Consider the following 18,816-nt stretch of genomic DNA (forward strand, 5'->3'; position numbering starts at 1 on the left):
AGTTGTTTTCCAGTAGGCATTTACCAGACTTCTAACACTACAGTGAAATAAGTTTATAGTGTGTAAAGCCAGAATTCAGTCGCTCCTATCTTGAGGACACTGGAGACTGCTCTTCCTGGGTAATTCCTCAAATTATAAATATTTTGACATGAGGGAAAAGGAGTTGAATTCAGTTTGCCCTTCCACAGACATTTTCTGTTGGCACTGGTGACTTTCTGTCGGGCCATTGATCAAAGAGTGAACTTTGTGCAATGGGGACTCGTACTAAGTCCTCTCAGTACATACTACCTAGTTTGTACTGTTAGAACCTAGTATGAGTCCTCACAACACATGGTAGTATGTACTGTGAGAACAACTGGAGAACTTTAATGCCTAATCATCTTCGATAATATCTGACATAGTTGCCATACTACCTAGTTTGTGGTGTTAGGTTGTAGTATGACTCCTTCCAGCACAAGGTAGTATGTATTGTGAGAACAACTAGAGTACTTTAATGCCTAATCATCTTCAATAATATCTGACGCAGTTGCCATACCAGCTAGTTTGTGCTGTTAGGATGTAGTATGAGTAGTATGTACTTATCACTTTCGATGTCTGACGCAGTTGCCGATGAAATGTCAGGCATAAAAGCTGCAGACCACGGCTAACAAACCAGAGAAATAGCTCTTGATACAGTGACATTTCAAAAAAACTATAATATTTTAAAAGCAGGCAAGCGCCATCTACTATTTAAAAAAACAACAAATGCGTTGAGACATTGGTTGATTTCAGTTGGTTCACCTACTCAAAACTGCTGGATGCAGTTACTTCAAATGATGATTTCTATTACCGCCCCAGTCTGATTTTTGTGACTGATTGGTGATTCTGATTGATTGATTTTTATTAAAGTAAGGTTTTATTCAATTAGAATCCTCAGAATAATTTCAATGTTTTTATTCCAGATAGTTCAAGGCGCTTGATATTCATCTGATGAAAGGACAATGATGAAATGGTGAGTTGATTGAATCGAATTTTTAAATTTTTTGTTAATATTTTTGATTTTCTGTGATGATTTGATTACCGCCCCAGTCTGAAATCGATGACTGATTGGTCAGTTCTGAAGAAAATCATGGAATATAATTTGTAAATGTAAGTTCAAAGACATAGGGCTTTTAAATATTGATTAACAAATAAATAGTATTCAGACACAGTTGGATCTCTGTTAGAGTAATGGTACATGGTATGTTTTCTCCGCTTGAGGCTCTGTTCAAGAGATGGAGTTGTTACTAGTCAACAATCTTTATTTTGGAGGAAGCTTCAATATATGTAGCAAAGCTGCTTTGGTATTAATAGAGTCCCAGGCACTTGCTGTTTGGGTGGGTCGGATCATAATTCAACTATCGTCTATGATAAGAACACACTGTATCTAGAGAAACTATTATGTAAGCTTAATATGGTTATTTTTATTGAAACATAACATATCCTGTGCTGAGCTGGGGTCACTCTTTCCATTCGGAAGAAAATTTTATGTTACAAAGGAGATGCTTCCGTAGTATTATGAATCTCGCATGTCACAACCAGAACATTATGCCTGAATATCATAGATTGAATAGAAGAAGAAAAGGAACTGACTACAATGGTGTACATTTCTTCAATTGCTTTCCAGTGACCATAAGGATCCTTGAGGAAAGATTATTAAAAAAAAATCAAAAGATGATTTACTAAAAAAAGCCTTTTATTCAATTCAGGAATTCTTAGATGACCTAATATGATTGTTCAATTGTATTTCAGATGATGGGACAAATTGTAATTTTACTTGTTTCATTTATTAAAGCGTAAAAAATTAAAAGAAAAAGTAAAAAAAAAGACATTTCAAAACGATAATTAAATGGTTCGAAAGTAAATTATTGAGTATAAATATATCCAAAAAATTTTACATTACCTTCACTTCGTACGCTAAAAATCTACCAGATTTCAAATCACCTTCAATAAAATACGATGACGTAGAACTTTCTGTTTCATCAGTAGATAAATTGGTATATATATTGACGCTCATCTAAAATGGGATGAACATATTGATTACTTAGTCAAAAAACTAACGATTCGTTACATGTAGATTAAAATACTTGAAACTATACATACAAACAGCCCAAATGCGAATGCTATACTATACATTTTTCTAAACCCACCTCACATACGGAATAATTTCTTGGGGAGTAGCAAACACAACTTTTCTGAAACGCCTAGAACAAGCATAAAAATAAGTATTGAAAATAATCCATCTCAAAAAAAGGACAAACCCGACCGACTCATAAAGAAACATCAACTCGTAGACATCAGACAACTCTCTCTAAACTATAAGACATGTTAATAGACATGAATTAAGACAATATGAAACTCGACACAAAACTAATCCATATGTTCCGAATTCAAGGAAAAACATCTTTCAAAGATCTTACTCATACCTAGCTCCTCGGTTATATAATCTCGTCCCACATACTATTTTTTTTATATTGTTCAAGCATCTTGATGGATGTTTGTAATTGAAAGAATCTCAGATGTTTCAACGCTTTTTTTTCTTTCAGGGAACTAATAGCCAGAATGTATCTCGCAGTTAGTGAGTGATGAGGTAAATTTTCACTTTAATATTTGTTTTTACTACTTTCCAGTTTTTTTATTATGATGATAAATTTTCACACTGAAGTTATTTGTAAACTCTGACACTTAACGGATAACAATGTTTTTTGCCAAAAGGATTCTGAAATTTGTAGTATTAACAAAGTAATTGAGTTGAATGTTTCTCAATTTTTAACCTTAGTTTTCTGTTCCAGGCTGTTATAGATTGCCATTTCAAGAATTGCCATGGAAGAATTTGATTTGCGGTAAGTTTTTCAAGTTTAATAAGAACTACTTGTAGAAATTTTATGAATTTTATGTCCATATTAAAACAGAACTAAATGAAATTCAATGAGTGGACGATTTTCTCTGATTCATTACCAGTATTTCTTCTGTTGTGTTGTAACATTTCTTTCTATAAACATTATCTTGAATTGAATTCATGAATTTAAAATTTTTTCTTCGCTATACTTTCATGAATGTACTAGTTATATTATAAATGATGCGACTTTTCACAAATGAAGTTATCTGTACTCTGACACTTAACAGATAACTATGTTTTTTGCCAAAAGGATTTTGAATTCAGCAATACTGAAATTCATCGAGTCCATACTTTTATCACTACCTAATCTCATTTTTCATTCTAGCTTGTCTGGACATTCGAGCAAGTACATCAGTGTTCGTGATGGATAAGAACCCACACAAGAAATCTAATATCTCTCTTCAAAACTTAAATTTCCATTATTTTAGTAAATTGCTCTAACCCAGGGGAGTACCTGAACAGAAAAGTATTTGGTAACAGGTGGTTGAGGGATGCGTTTCTTGTGGAACTTTTAAAGAGTCCCACTTGAATCAGGCAAAACTTCCCGCTAAATTCAACAAAATAGCATAAGTGGTTTAAATTCCATGGCAAAAAGAAAAAGCAAATTTTGTTTTACTCATGCTGAATGTAATAGTGTCCTGGGTAAATAGAAAGCATACTAATGGGGGATTTTGTTTCACGCCCGAAAAGTAGTGTTTTCTGACTTTATTCACCTGATCTTATCGAATTTGGAATTTCAAGTTTTGAAGTTAGTGTTGATGTCACCAGATAGGAACTATTTTACGGTAAGTGTAATTTCCCGTGTAGTTCCATTTGGATATAATATCAATAATAATAGTGAGTTTATTTAGGTATATTATAGTAGGCAATAAATTATCTGAAATGACTGAAGTTTTTGCCTTGATCTGTCTCCTGCAGTGGCATACAAAAATTATACTAAACAGATGAGGAAATATGATGATAAATTATATATAATCACAACCTTGACAACGTTTTCGTTTGATACAATAATAGTTAGAATTTAGTGCCTACTATTATGGAATTGTATTCATAAAGTATTGGATAAAAATATACAACACAATACAAACATCATTATAATTGGTTAATAACATGAATTATATTATTTTCAAGCAGACTCTCAAATAATAAATATTTTGGTACAGTTGTCAAACTATTCTCAAAAATCAATGATTTTGTACAAAAATTGAACCCACTTTTCTAAATATTCACAAATTTCAATTTCTAATGGCAAATTAGTATTTTACAAGCCTTTATATGATAATTGATTGTGTCCAAAACTTGTGTTATTTAATTGGATATCAGTTGAATTTCTTGTATTATATGGACGGCTGTTACTTGAGAACTGTATTTCATCTTTTGAGATATTCGGGAAGCATATCATTTATGAATTCGATACAAACATTTAAACGTGGTCTACTAACCCAGGTTTCGTTTTCTCTAATCGTGACTCGTGTTCTTATGTTAAATCATTGCAAGATTTAAGTAATGAAAGAATAAAAGGAAAAGTACTCAATAAAGTCTTTGAAAAAAGTATGCGATTTATATTATAATCCTTAAATATTTACGGAGATATAATGATCTTTATTATTCCCAAGACACAAGAATGTTCATAACATAAAATTTAAATAGTAATTGATTACAGAAGTTCATGTCATAAATATTTAGAAGAACTGTATTGAAGAAGCTGTACAAACAGTTCCACATGCAATTAAGTAATGCATAATTATGTTCAAAACTTTGTTGTTTTATGAAATACATTGGTTTCCTGAGGAACTACCTAATTATATTAAAAAACTTGACATGATGAGTAAATCTTAGGACACCTAATTATGTACACTGATTATATCTAGTTTTTCTGAATTTTTAAAGCGAAAAACTACTTTGGACTTGTGCTTCTTGCATATATTTACCCAAATTTTTATATTGCAGGAAAACATTCAAGAGTGATTCTACAAAAAGGCAATTGAAAGTAATAAGGTAGGTTTTACTTCCCACATTCATTTTATGGTTAGTTTTTCATACTACAATAATATTTTGAGGCTCTTCAGATGATTAAACTTTGGAAAATTGAAGACATATCAAGATTAAAAAAAGTTTTTCTGATTATTTTTGATACGAGGATATTGAAATTGTTACAGAATGGTTTTTTATACTACATTAGTATTTTGAAACTATACAGATGAGTAAAGTTTGGGCACCCAAAGATTTACCTTGATTGAAAAAAACTATTATTCTTGTTACAAAAAATTTAATTCATTTCATAATGGTTGATTTTTTACTACCATAATATTTTGTTACTGTTCATGATGAGTAAACTTAGGACACCTAAAGATGTACCCTGATTAAAAAAAATATGTTTTTCTGATAAATTCAACTAACTAAAGTTTTATTCTCTAGGAATTAATGAAATTTTATTAAATAGTGTTGTTTACAGGCTATGAAGAAGATGCTATTGCTGACCATAGATATGAGTAACTCTGCAGTTTTTAAGGTAATTTGCATATTTGGGTAATATTTTTTCATTAATGCAGTCTGTAGATAATTCAAAATATGTTTGTAGGTGTTATAAATGATGAGTAATTCTTAGGACACCTAAAGAAGTTCCCTGATTATAATTAGTATTCTGATATATCCCTACAAACTATATTCACCAATTTGGAAATTCCATTAGTGTCTCGTTCAGTTTCTGTCTTTAATGCCTCTTTTTTAAGTAATTGACAAATAGTACAAACTATACACTCAAATCAGTTTGCTTGCAAATATTTGTATTTGCCTGAAAACCCAGAAATTTATTATCTCTCTGAAATGAACATTTAATTTCAAATTTATATTTTATAAAATATATATGTTATTTGATAATATTTATTTTAACCTATTAATTTTTTCTAGATGTGAACAGCACAATCAATCAGCAGCATCAATAAGCAGATCAAGAAAATAAAGGTAATAATTTTTTTTTTAATTAGTATGGAAATTATATTTCTATCATGATGAAATTTACCCTGCATGCTTGTGATACAATCCATGAATCTATATTAGTCTTTCTGATTGGAAGCATTTAAATCTATAAAAGATGTTTATGCAACTTTGAATTATATCGGTTTTGTTTTAATTTCAGATAAGGAGGATTTCATTGACTGGTTGGACAAAAACTAAGCTGAAAAAGGAATCTATTGCAAATGGTGAGTCCAGTGTTTTTTACATATTGACTGTTGCAAAAAATTGTGGGCAATTCTAATACTTAATGATTGTTATTTCGAAAATTTGGATGAAATGAAATCTAAGGAAAATCATTACTTTTTTGCCAGTATGTCATAGTAAATCTTGAATTTTTTTTTCTCTGATGAAACTTTGTCATAAAGACGAATTACAAAAAAAAATATTTCCAGTTCGTTTCTTTAGTTGAAAAATAATCAATTTTATTGGCAGGTAAAACCAAAGTTATATAATAAAACGGACCAATACTTGATACAGAAGTTGTCATAATTCTATTATGATGAAGTTTACTCCGTATGAGATAGAATCCATGAATCTATATCGATTAGTCTTTCTGACTTGAAGCACTTAAATCTATAAATGTTGTTTTTGTAACTTTGAATTATATCTGGTTTGTCTTAATTTCAGCTGATGAGAATTTCCTTGATTGGTTGGATAAAAACTAAGCTGAAAAAGGAATCTTGCAAATGGTGAGTCCAGTGTTTTCTACATATTGATCGTTGCAAAACATTGTGGGCGATTCTAATACTAATGATTGTTATTTCGAAAATTTGGATGAAAAATTATGATGAAATCTAAGGAAAATCGTTACTTTTTTGCCAGTATTTCATAGTAAATCTTTAATATTTTCTCTCTAATGAAACTTGGTTATGAAGATGAATTGAAAAAAAATCTCTCCAATTCGTTGCTTTAGTTGAAAATTAATCAAATTTATTGGCAGGTAAAACCAAAATTATATAATGAACCTGACCGTTACTTGATGAAAATCCGTTATAACGTAGTCCAAAAACAGTTTAAAATGTGAGATTTCCACTAGACAGTTTGGAAAACCGCGGCAGCATCTCCAGGCGTCACAATACTGGCGTCAGCATCTCCAGGCGTCACAATAAAGGCGTCAGCATTTTTAGGCGCCTCAATACAGGTCAGAAACTTTTTAAGGGTATCAAATATCTGTTTTGATGATTACTTATGTTTTAATGAATTAAAAAAAACTTCTATGTGAGACCTCCACTCGACAGTTCACAAAACCGCGATACGTTTTTCGTGTCATTATAGCATCTTGTAATGCTTAAAGTCTCATTGAGTGTTTTTTTTATACATTAAAATCAAAGTGATTATTATCTAAACAGATATTTGATAACTTAAAAAGTTGTCTGTAACAGAAAATACCTATGATGACAATCGATGTTGCCAACTGAATACAATGAAGTTTTAACTTCCTTGGATGTCTGATACATTATTTTTTGAATATGTAGATTTAACTGCAATTGAGCTTGAAGATTTCATGGTGAATTTTTATTTCAGATATATTTTGGAAGAATTATGTAGCTGTTATTGGCGTCAGACAATTTCAAGGTAAGTGTGTATTATCTTTTGTACAGTCATGGTGAAGTAGGGCTAGAAATATTTTCGTTTTCATCACTAGTATTTTAATGGAAGGATAATTGAATTATGTTTCAAGGGATATAATTTTTTGATATATTATCCATCTTATAACCTATCTTCTTACATTGTAAGAACACTAAACTATTTAATAATTTTCGAAAATAAACGAAATTCTATGAGACTTGGAACTGAATATGTGTCGTCTATCTTGAGGAGTGAATAAATTATTGTCAAGTATATCATATTTATGAAAAGTCTTCAGAAAGGTCGATTTTTTATTGAAATTAACCTTAATTTTCCAAAATAGTTTACATGTACAGACAAAACACATTCAGAAATGACCTATGCTTCAATTTAAATTTAATTTTTGTCGATTATTTATTGATTTGTGTAGATATTGGTACAACTGGAAATTCTTCTTGAAAGTTCATGAATAATAGATTTAAAAAATACCGAAGAATTTTAGTTGACCAAAGTTGAAGAAATTGTTTGATGTAGACATGAGATTAAAAATGCGGTAAGGAATTTGATCAATTAGAATAACACATAAGCCTATAAACAGAATTATTGTGAGATGAATTCAATAATATACTTGGTGCGTATTGGAAAAAAAAATTCTTATGTCATTTCATAAACTACACCTCACGATTTGATCTCTACAAACTTTATTTGATAAATATCATGACATGTTGTGATATGTTTTTGAAATAAAGTTTGTAGAGATCAAATCGCGAGGTTTGTTTATGAAATTACTATGGATCTTCATCAAGTAAAGGCTGAAACAATCAGAAAGCTTTTATCATTACTTTATTATATAAGGTAATATTTTTGGAAATGGAACAAATTTTTGTCTGACCTCTAGAGATTTTTGTTTTTATGAATACCATTCCTTCTTTTTATAAATTATGAAAGACTTAAATGTGATTTAAATTTAATTTTCATGAAACCAAAGATACAAAAGTTGATGACAATTTCAATTACTTGAATTATGATGACACTGATGTTGCCAACTGAATGAAATGAAGAATGAACTTCCTTGGATGTCTGATATATTATTTTGAATACTGAGATTTTCTTGAATCTGAGCTTGACGCTTTCATGATATATTCTTCATCAATTTCAGATCCCTTTTTGGAAGTTTGTTACAAACTACTGCTCCTACATGATGTTATTGATGTTGAGGTACGTATAGTTTGTAAAATTATGGGAAATGTTATATTTCCACTAAATATAAGTTGAAGGTTAGTACCTTCTGTTGAAGAAGATACTAACTAACCTTCAACTTTAAAATTTGCAGCTAAAGTGTTGAAAAGAATACTATCCTAGAAGCTGTCAAACTGCTTTAAATTTTTCATTTGGTCATAAAAAAAAAACACACTTCCCACAAGAACTGCAATACTCTTCTCGGCGCGCGTTTAACCAACCTCCTTGGTTGGTGAAACATGTTTATTTCGTCCAGAAATTCTAGTTTATTATTCTATTTTTTTTCAATGATGAATGTTCTTCACAGACCTGTTCTGACTTATTTTGAAGACAAATAGAACGGCCATCTGATTCATAGTTGCATAAAGAAGTTGAATATTTATAATGATTGGTCCAACTGATTTTGCTTTCTTATTTTCAGGTTTAATATGTGTGAGTAGCCTCTGTGAATCGATATATGTAGAGGTAAGTCAGTTTCTTTTTACTAGAGACTGAATACATTTTTTCACCTTATCCCTTGGATTCAGTTCTATGAAATATTTGGAAAAAAATCTGAAACATTTTGAATCAACTTAAAAAATACACTTTTTTGAATATTATATGTATGTATAAAAAATATTTTTTTGTTCATCCCAAATAAATTGGCATTTCTTTGAGGCAATGCATGAACATCTGTATTAGATTGAAAATATAAAATAGTAAGCTATCACTGAATTAATTTTTCAATATTTCCAGTTTTACTGAAATTTACATACGAATTTTCATAGCATTTCAATATTAATGATGAATGTTCTTCACAGACCTGTTCTGACTTATTTTGAAGACAAATAGAACGGCCATCTGAAATGTACTTTTCTATTCAAGTTGATTGGTTGTTAATTAACTTGCGAACTAAATACAAATTTTTATTTCAGCATTTCCCGTTTGATCATCAGAGGGCACCGCAACCGGATTTGAAAAGATTGAAATGGTACGTTTCGTGAAACACTACACCATACTGTGGTAAAAGGGACTTTTGATTTTATATATGTATACGTTTAGTAAATATTTTTATTGGCCAAATTTGTGAAAATGGGAAAAGTCGTTGAATTTATAATCGAATTTTTTGAGTAACAGAATGTTTCTGACAGTCTGAACAACTAAAACTATGAACATGTATTTGAGACGAGTGTACAAATATGAAAAAATAAAAAATCAACTTAAGTCGAACGTACCTGGCCCTCGAAATTTGAACACTCACCTTATTTTTCAAAGAATCCACTATAACTATTAATATATTTTGATATTTTCATGAAACTATTATAGTCTGTCTATTAATAAAGCTGTTTAATTTTGACTGAAAATTAAATATATATTTGCCCTATTTTTCTGTTTTATGAATAATGTGGGTTAGGCTATATAAAATTGTATACTTTAAAACTAACTAATACAGTTTATTGTATGATTTCCACTAAAGGGTTTTACAAAAACTAGGGGTCTGTAAGTAGTTTTAGGTGGGGTCCGGAGGCTGCGGAAAATTTTACAAAATCCAGAAAATTAAGTTCTACCTATGTATTATTTTGGTTTCGAATCAAATTCTGAATTATAGAACACAAGACCTAAAATAATGTGAGAAACTATACCGAGGGTCTTGAGCCAGTTTGGTTCTTGAGGAACAGCAAATTCGAAGTGGGTCTTCTATTGGGTGTTCGTTCGAACGATATTTATTTTTCAAAAAATGCATCTTTGAGAAAGATGTTTCACATACATATGTCGAACCAAACATAGTGGATACATTTAAAGCTAGTTTCTTGCAATTTTCATATTTTTCTGAGACATGTTTGGTCTAAAATTCTCATTACGATACCGTTTCATACATTTGCAAAGACACATCTTGAAAATCAATTTTCTCTATTTGAAGTGATGGCTTTGACATATTAAACAACTTGACAGTCACATCTGTCCATTCTGCCGCTACATTGATCGGCCAGATCCTCAATAGCTGAATTATTTTTATATTTAAGAATTGTTAGAAAATTGATGAATTTTTGTTTTGCCATATCGCTTTCAAAGATATCCAGTTTGCGACGAAAAGAAGACGCTCTTTGTATCATATCCCATATTAATTTAACATTTCCTTGTAACTCTGTGTTGAGCGCATTCAAGTATTTCAAATTATCTTTCAGAAAAGCCACAACCAGCATATTGCGCTTGTTATGAACTCAAAAGTGCTTTCTGGTTTTCTGCGTATTTGAGTTTTGCAAGAAGGTTACTTGTTCTTTAGTCAGGCTAGATGGGAAACTAATCAAACTATATCAGTTGTAGGTACTTGTAAAACAGGTTATCTAGGAAACTCGAAATAAAACGAGTACTGAGTTGAATTCAATAATAATAATAATATGCTTTATTATCATAAGACATAGTCTTGCAGACAAAGCTTGTACTTAAAAAAAAATGCAATACATACCAACTGAAATAAAAATATAAATAGTGCACAGGTACAAACCACGTTAAAATGGAGGATATAAAAGTTTATAAAATAGTAAACATAAAAAGTAACAACTTAAGAGCTCCTTAATGAATAAAGATAAAAAAATATGCGTAAGTCAGCTAAAAGCTATCGTTTAAATATTCATCCAAAGTATAATAGGGAATATATAACTTCCTGAATTGGAAGTCATTTATGTTGGCAGATCTTATGTCCATAGGTAAATGGTTGTACTTTTTTCCACCTTTGTAAAATATGGAGTCTCTGGTAATGTTTTTAGTTGGCACAGTGATTTTCAGAGTGTGTCTGCAGTTTCGGGTGTTGTAATGGGAAGAGGATGCAGCAAAATTTAATATTTGCTTATTTATTAAACACACAGATTCCAGTATAAATAATGCAGTTACCGTTAGAATATTATGTAGTTTGAAGAAGGTTCTACAGGAGTCTCTTGGTTTAAGGTTTCCTATAAATCACTTTAACCGCATAACAGCCAGAGGAGACTTTTCTGGTGAGTTGTTCAACATGATCCACAAATTTTAAATTCTGGTCAATGAAGACTCCTAGAAATTTAGTGTTATTTTTAGATTCCAGTGATCTATCTTCAAAAAAAGTTCGTTGATTGAGAATCTAAATGATAATAAATTTGTTTTAGTTTGAATCACACCAATCTTTAACTTTTTTCAAGTCTGCAGAGATTATTTTGTGCAACTCACAAGTGTTTTTATTATTCCAAAGTATGGTAGTGTCATCTGCAAATAAGGTGAACTTCCCAGAAATGTTAAGCTTGGTGAGATCATTAATTTATAAAAGAAAATAATGGGACCTAACACAGAACCTTCTCTGGAACTCCAGAATTAATGTCACTTTTTTTTGAAAGTTGAGAAGTTTTGACCATTTGCGTCAATCCCATTAAGTAGGAATCGAACCATTTGTTAGTTTCTCCTCTGCATCCATAACGTTGGAGCTTTCTCAGCAGTATTTTGTGATCAACGCAGTCGAATGCCTTTGACAGGTCATGAAATACTGCGGCAGTATTTTCACCGACATTTATCTCAGAATAAACTTTATTCAGAAATGAGAAAATTGCATCGTGCGTATTTTTATTATTCTGGAAGCCGAATTGATTTTCACTGATGTTATGCTTATTTATGAATCCAAGTAGTCGTTTTTTAACTAATTTTTCAATGATTTTTGCGATGGTTGGTATGAAAGATATAGGGCGGAGATTGGCTTTGAATGGGTGGCTTAAATATATTTTTTCATTTAATTAAGGAATTGTATACCTTATCTACGTTAATAATTTATACTTGGTATACTTGGCGGTCCAAGGTTTGACTTTTCGCGGTCCGCCTGTTGCTGACCGTTGCAATAAACTGTATTAATTAGTTTTAATATGGATTTTCATCCAGTATCGGTCAGTTCTCTTCAACTATTGTAGACTTTCCTGGGAATATTTAATAATAAATTGATATAAATGAGGAATCAAGAGAATTGTAACAGCTTTCATTTGGTATTTTATTATCTTTACATGATGACATTATTTACGCCAGAATATTCATGAGGGAAGTAATATTATCAGCTCAACAGGTCTGAAAATTACAAAGAATTAAAATCATGGTATTAGATTGAATATTGATTTCATATTGTTATTTTCGATTTTCAGATCTGTTCCTAAGAGTACCGCAGTGACAGTTTTTCTGAAGACTCCCTGACAATTTTTCCAAAAGGTATCTATCACATATTTTATTACCTTTAATGAGTTACTTTGAATCTGAGTGGATGCTCTTGGTTGATTTTTTAATTTGTTTTCTAAATTTTCTGTTTCTCTGTTTGGAATATTTATTATTTTATATAAATCAATGCAGAAAATATTAAAATTATATGAAGAGGAGGCATTGTCATCCATACACATAATGCTTTCACTGGTTTATGATGAGATTATCTACACTTGAATAATGGTGATGGTTGTAAATTTATGCTCAACAGGTCTGATTTTTGTTAGATCTTCTGAAACAACACGATTTTTTATTGACGATATAGTAATTGAATGTTTTTTATTCTTTCAGATTCAGTGGATTTGAATCATATGTGGCCCTCGGCAGAGAGAATGGTAATTGTTTTGCTCACTTTCTGATTTTTTGCTCTCTTTTTGATTTGTTACATTTAATTCAGTCAGAGTCACTTCCGGCACTAGCACTTTTCCCAAACACCAGGAGATGAACGCCAACTTGGTTGGTGAAACGCGAGTCAAGAATAATTATACAGTTCTGGTGTTGAGGAAAAGTGCTTGTTTTTTATTTATTCTACTCGGAGGTGTTTCATCTTCCATTTCAGTTATTTGTGTGATAACTTTTTGATAACGAAATAAAATGTTCTTGAATAGAAGCGTGCTTTACCAATTGAAAAGTAGTTTAGTGTTCATTCTTTTTTTGTGATTCCGCAAACAAAAAAGTTTGTCGAACTAATTCATTAGGGGCCTGATGATCAATAACTTTAGTGATTTATTATCAAAACTTTTCTACTAGGAATACAATCCAAAGAAACAAATCTGTTGGAATGCAATACTTGAAAAAAAATTTTTCAGATTAAAAATTGAAATCTTTAATAATAAATAGAGTACATTTCTCCAACAGTGTCATTATGTAACAATAAGAAAAAATGGAATAAGCTTCGAATTAATTAATTTCTTCAGTATTCACATTACTTTGATTGAAATTGAATTCTATGGAAGGATTGAAAAGTTGTGTTGTCTTCCATCAAAAGCCCATTTTGAGAGGATAATTATTAATGCCTTTAGGAGACTAGAATATTTTTTTAACATTCTAATGATGAGGTTTATTACCGCCCCAGTCTGAATTTCAATGAGTGAGTGGTTATTTTATTTTCACTGAATTTCTCATATTGTGTATATTTTGGATTTGTTTCATTATAATTGAAGTTATATTAGTTCTTTGTTACAGGAATTTTGGATAGCTGTGAAGTGAGTATATAAAATGAAATAATATAGCGCTGGAATAATAAAGATTTGATTTAAAAACATGTTTTTTATTTAAAAAATTTTTATTTGTAAATTCTTAGAGAAATATTGAAAAAAGTACGAGATTGAAATGTAGATTCGAAGTTCTTTACATTGTTCATACAGTAAGTGGCACATGACCGTGCAAAAAATACTCTTGACAATCCTATTTTGTTGAATAGATTTCAATTCAATTGTTCTGTAAGTAGATGGCTCAAATTATCTTCAGAAAATTCTAGCCGAGAGTTTGTTTTTATACAAGCTCACGAGAGTTTTAGCAGCCAGTAGAATAACTTCCTTTCTAGAAACTCCAGAAATATGTTGTTGCCAGTTACCTTTTGCCTGTAACAATTATGCGGTTATTAAACCATTTTCGTTTTGATGAAGTTTGAACCAACCTGTGCAATTGAGGCCAACTTTTCTTGGGTGCTGAGGGTTTTATTTTCCGGAGTGATAGACCTTAGAAATTCATCTACAGGCACAGGAGTAGCTTGGCTGAAAGTCTGTACAGTAATTTGTCGTTCTGTATCTTTCAACACTAAGATGCTCAGTTCAAACCATCTAAAATATAACAAAACATCCATGGATATCTTGAATGATTCTGTCTTTGATAATTCACAAGGTAGAAAAATACAAAATTTCATTACTACACCAAAGGTTCCAAACAGTGCATCACAAATATCAGGAATATTTGTGAGAAAAGCAAACCTAGTATATTCCAAAAAAAAAAGTATTGATAAAATATCAAAATACTTGATGTTCCAAACAGCGAAAAAGTTTCATCAATGGCGCCAACGTTATACTTTTGGTGTTGAAAACAAACTGAAATTCTCAATGGTGCCAATCTAATATTTTTGGTGTTGAGAACTGAAATTTTTTCATTTTTATTATCACTCCATAGCAAATGGAATGCAAAGTCTCTGGTATTTTGTACAACTTTCCTATGTTCATAATTTTCAAATTAGAGAACTATGAAAAGTATCTATTTTCCTGCTGTTACAGTAAACGAGGCATAATCCCAAGAAATATACTTGTCTATACAGAGTGTTAAGAATAACAGATTATATAATACGAAAATTAATAGACCGTTAAGTAGGGTTTGTTGCTTCTCTTACCGGCGCAGATTACGAATTCTCGCTTCAACACTTCTTTATAGGAGTAAAATATTAGCAACACGAAGAAACTACTTTTCGAGCCCTGAAGTAGAATTTAATTAAATTCGAAACGTCGGCAAGAAACAATTGGTTTTTTTAGGAAAAAAATTGATCTTGCTACCCAACCAACCTTTAGAAAAATTATTTGATCACTAAACTAGTTAACTGAAAGTAATTTAATTTGATTTTCTAAGAGGTGGTTATGACACTCATGATTGATTTTTTCTGAGTTAGCTAGTTTTTTTGTCATTTGTGTGAGCTGTAGATGTTTGTAGTATCCATTTTTGAGATTAATTTGCTGTTTGAAAGTTATTATCATTTTATCCTCCATAGAAATGAGAATATTATTAGCAGCACATGTATATTTTCTGAGTTGGCTACTCTTTGTCTTCATCAGTGTCATATGAAGTTAATGTTCAATCTTATTAGCAGTACGTGTATTTTTTCTAAATTGGTTACTCTTTGTCTCCGTCAGTTGTCATATGTAGTTGATGTTTATATTATGCATTTCTAATTTTATTTGCTGTATTAATTATATAGTTCATAGAAATGAAAATCTTATTAGCATCACATGTATTTTTTCTGAGTTGGCTACTCTTTGTCCTCGCGTTTGTGTCAGTTGTCATATGAAGTTGAGGTTCGAATTATCCATTTCAGAGTTTTATTTGTTGTTTCCATTGTATTCATTTTCTAATTAGTATTCTTGATACTCAGTGCAGGTAACTGTAGGAACAATATAACAACTGACACTAGTTATATACAGAATAGCCAACTCAGAAAAAGTGCTTCAAATGAACTCTAGCAACATTGAGAGAACTCTTCCATTTTCCTTTAACCTAAACTTCTTGTTCCAATCGAGGTATTTTCCTGTGAAACCTGTTTTACAATAGTAAATTCAACGAGATGTGGGAATTTTGGGAATGTAAAGAGCTACCTATTTTTCATAGGGTTATATGGAATGATCTGTGAGGGACACAAAAACTTGAAATTTTGAGATAATTGTTGCTCACATAATTTACATTTTATGTAAACAACCAAATGACAATTAATGGAAGAAGACTGGTCAACATAACCCCACAAAAATTAGATATTTCTATATTTCCTATAATATGAAAATCATGAATCTAGGAGAGTTGATTATACTATTGAGTAGGAATAAAAATCGTCCTTTTTTAGAATCTGAAGTTTCAAATGAAAAATTACAGACTGTTGGCATCATTGGGAGAATTGCCACATATTGGTTATTTATAACAATGTCTTCAAAATGTCTTACTCTCCGTTTTGTTCCAAAAGAATGTTCTCTATGGCTACTGTGGGAGTCTTCCTATATTTGAAGGAATACTCGATTTTTTCTTCTGCATTTCTTTTGCCTTCTTCAAATCCCACAGCCTGAAATTTTTTTGGAGGGACATTTAACTTCATTCCACTACAAAAGAAAACTGTCAAGTCAAGGAGATATGTTCTATACACATATTTACTTCACCCAAGCCTTTCCGAACACCGAGTGAAATGCTTCCCTCAAAGCACTTACTTCCTCTTCATTTTCTGAAATAACTGTGACTTCCGTATCTCCACCAGAGTCTAAAAGTGTTATAAAATAGAATATGTGAAAAAATTAATTTTAAAGTAACATTACATGATTTGTGGTTCTTGCCAAAAACTTCATATTGGCCAAACGGGGAGAACCTTTCCTCAAAGAGTCAAAGAGCATAGAATGGGAATACCAATTCCACATTTGCAAACCATCTTTTGACAAAAGGACATGTATTCAATCACAACTATGATTGTTACATTTGAAAGAGAAAAGTTTGAAACTAAATCTTTTAGAATGTTCTGAAATAAATAGAACTAAGAATTCGGGACATTTACTGAATGACCAATATAATTAAACAACTCCCCATTATTGAATATTTTTTCAAATGTGGACACTGGTAATTAATTGATACATACACGGTGGTAATTTCATTCATTACATGTTTATTTTAAAAGTTTGTAAAAAGATATTTAGAGCATTGGCCAATGTCAAACAATGCCCTGATGTGTATTACCTTGATTTATGCTCGGAGATTTTTCCATTTACACAGACTGGGTTTTGATAACTTGATAGGCAACAACAGTTCATACAAAAAAAACACTGTTCAATACTCACTGATGAATTCACTCATTTGTGGATCCAGGGTAGTGATAATTGAATCGACAGAGCTTTTGGCTTTCTCTGCCATCTTTGACAAAACTCCTCCGCTTGAAAAAGCTTCTTTTACAAGACCCATGAATCCTCCAGGAGCATCTTTCTCAGTAGATTTTTGCTGGATTGTTGGTCCAAACTGAACACCTTTGCTTGGTGGTATTGCAGCACTCAAAAGACAAATATAAATAGTTGAAATATAATAATTTCATTCAACCTAATTGGTGAGATGAATGCACCTAGCAAAACATTACCTTAATCAAAGGGACAAAACATGCCTGCCTAAAAATGTACCGAAATTTTCGAATATACAATCAAATATAAGATGAGACACTTAAACTACATATGCAAATGAAAATTAGATTTTGCCATAAGTGATTCTATTGGACACAGCCACCAATTATTAATGATTCGAATCTGGTTGATGAAATGTTCATCAAATAATATTATTTTCTATTCCATGCCAGAGGTTCCAATTCTATATGATAATGATGAAACGTTCATTTGGAGATGAGTCAATTAAAATAAACTAGTTACCTGAATTGGGTTCGAGGAAACTCTTCCGCTACCCCAGCTGAAGGGATTGGACCCTTAGTGGTCGGAACTGGTTGTGACTGTGTTGAAACAGCTTGAGACATATGTGAAACACTTGTCTCAACAGCTGGAGTTCCAGCAGACCATATCCTAAAATCAGGTAAGGTTGAAGGTGGAGCAACATTGGATAGCAAATTTCCGCTTGGAGATGGTATTGAGTATGCTGAGGAGACAGAGCTGAGGTTGCTCGATGATCCTTAAAATCGAATTTAATTTTTCAAGTTTTCTCCAGCTCATCCCTTATGAATAAAATGTACCTGTTACATCCGAATTCTCACGATTTTTCTTATCGATTATTTCGAAGGAAGAATCCCCATTAGAATCCTCCTGCAACATTTCAGATATATTCTACTGAAAATTGTTTATTATGAAATTCAACAATCTGACACAAACTCAACCATCTGACAATTAAACTGATGACATACGAAACGTATTCGTGGCTTTACCGAAGATTAAAGTAACCTATCCTTTGCCTTTACAGATATTTGTTTTAACGTGAATAGATGTCCCCATGAAAGTTACACGTTTTTTTGTAAAATGATGTGGTGATTTCTGTTGATCATGTATTTATATCAATTATAAATTCATTTATGCTCTCAAACAGGCTCAAGTTGAAGGTACTCTATTCTACTATAATCTTAGGTATAGAATGTTGCT

General features: G+C 31.2%; 1 protein-coding gene, 1 long non-coding RNA gene and 3 other non-coding genes across 5 annotated transcripts; 4 read left to right on the top strand and 1 right to left on the bottom strand.

Moving 5' to 3' along the window:
• The first annotated feature begins 805 nt into the window (after window positions 1–805).
• LOC141482752 (small nucleolar RNA SNORD31) lies at window positions 806–874 on the top strand. Its single transcript, XR_012465706.1, has one exon. It is a non-coding gene; the product is annotated as a small nucleolar RNA SNORD31 (small nucleolar RNA).
• A 163-nt stretch (window positions 875–1,037) lies between these two features.
• On the top strand, window positions 1,038–1,106 carry LOC111504279 (small nucleolar RNA SNORD31). Its single transcript, XR_002721980.1, has one exon. It is a non-coding gene; the product is annotated as a small nucleolar RNA SNORD31 (small nucleolar RNA).
• LOC111504208 (uncharacterized) lies at window positions 1,069–14,247 on the top strand. The gene is made up of 16 exons (XR_002721972.2): window positions 1,069–1,128; window positions 2,565–2,608; window positions 2,811–2,861; window positions 3,243–3,702; window positions 4,868–4,915; window positions 5,373–5,429; window positions 5,828–5,881; window positions 6,057–6,120; window positions 6,563–6,624; window positions 7,460–7,510; window positions 8,664–8,722; window positions 9,165–9,208; window positions 9,658–9,713; window positions 12,874–12,937; window positions 13,277–13,320; window positions 14,171–14,247. It is a non-coding gene; the product is annotated as an uncharacterized lncRNA (long non-coding RNA).
• LOC111504199 (protein PRRC1) lies at window positions 13,803–18,591 on the bottom strand. The gene is made up of 7 exons (XM_023158705.2): window positions 18,417–18,591; window positions 18,103–18,355; window positions 17,530–17,735; window positions 16,859–16,961; window positions 16,654–16,806; window positions 14,625–14,787; window positions 13,803–14,568 (listed from the first exon to the last, which is right to left on the bottom strand). Exons 1-7 carry the CDS (start codon window positions 18,493–18,495, stop codon window positions 14,452–14,454), a joined length of 1,074 nt encoding a protein of 357 aa, XP_023014473.1. The 5' UTR covers window positions 18,496–18,591; the 3' UTR covers window positions 13,803–14,451.
• Window positions 14,029–14,104, top strand: LOC141482755 (small nucleolar RNA SNORD31). Its single transcript, XR_012465710.1, has one exon. It is a non-coding gene; the product is annotated as a small nucleolar RNA SNORD31 (small nucleolar RNA).
• Window positions 18,592–18,816: the final 225 nt, after the last annotated feature.

The sequence above is a fragment of the Leptinotarsa decemlineata genome, unplaced genomic scaffold (assembly GCF_025532065.1).
Source record: "Leptinotarsa decemlineata unplaced genomic scaffold, Ldec_3_MD MMD2_tig00001719_RagTag_RagTag, whole genome shotgun sequence".
NCBI classification, from domain to species: Eukaryota; Metazoa; Arthropoda; class Insecta; order Coleoptera; family Chrysomelidae; genus Leptinotarsa; species Leptinotarsa decemlineata.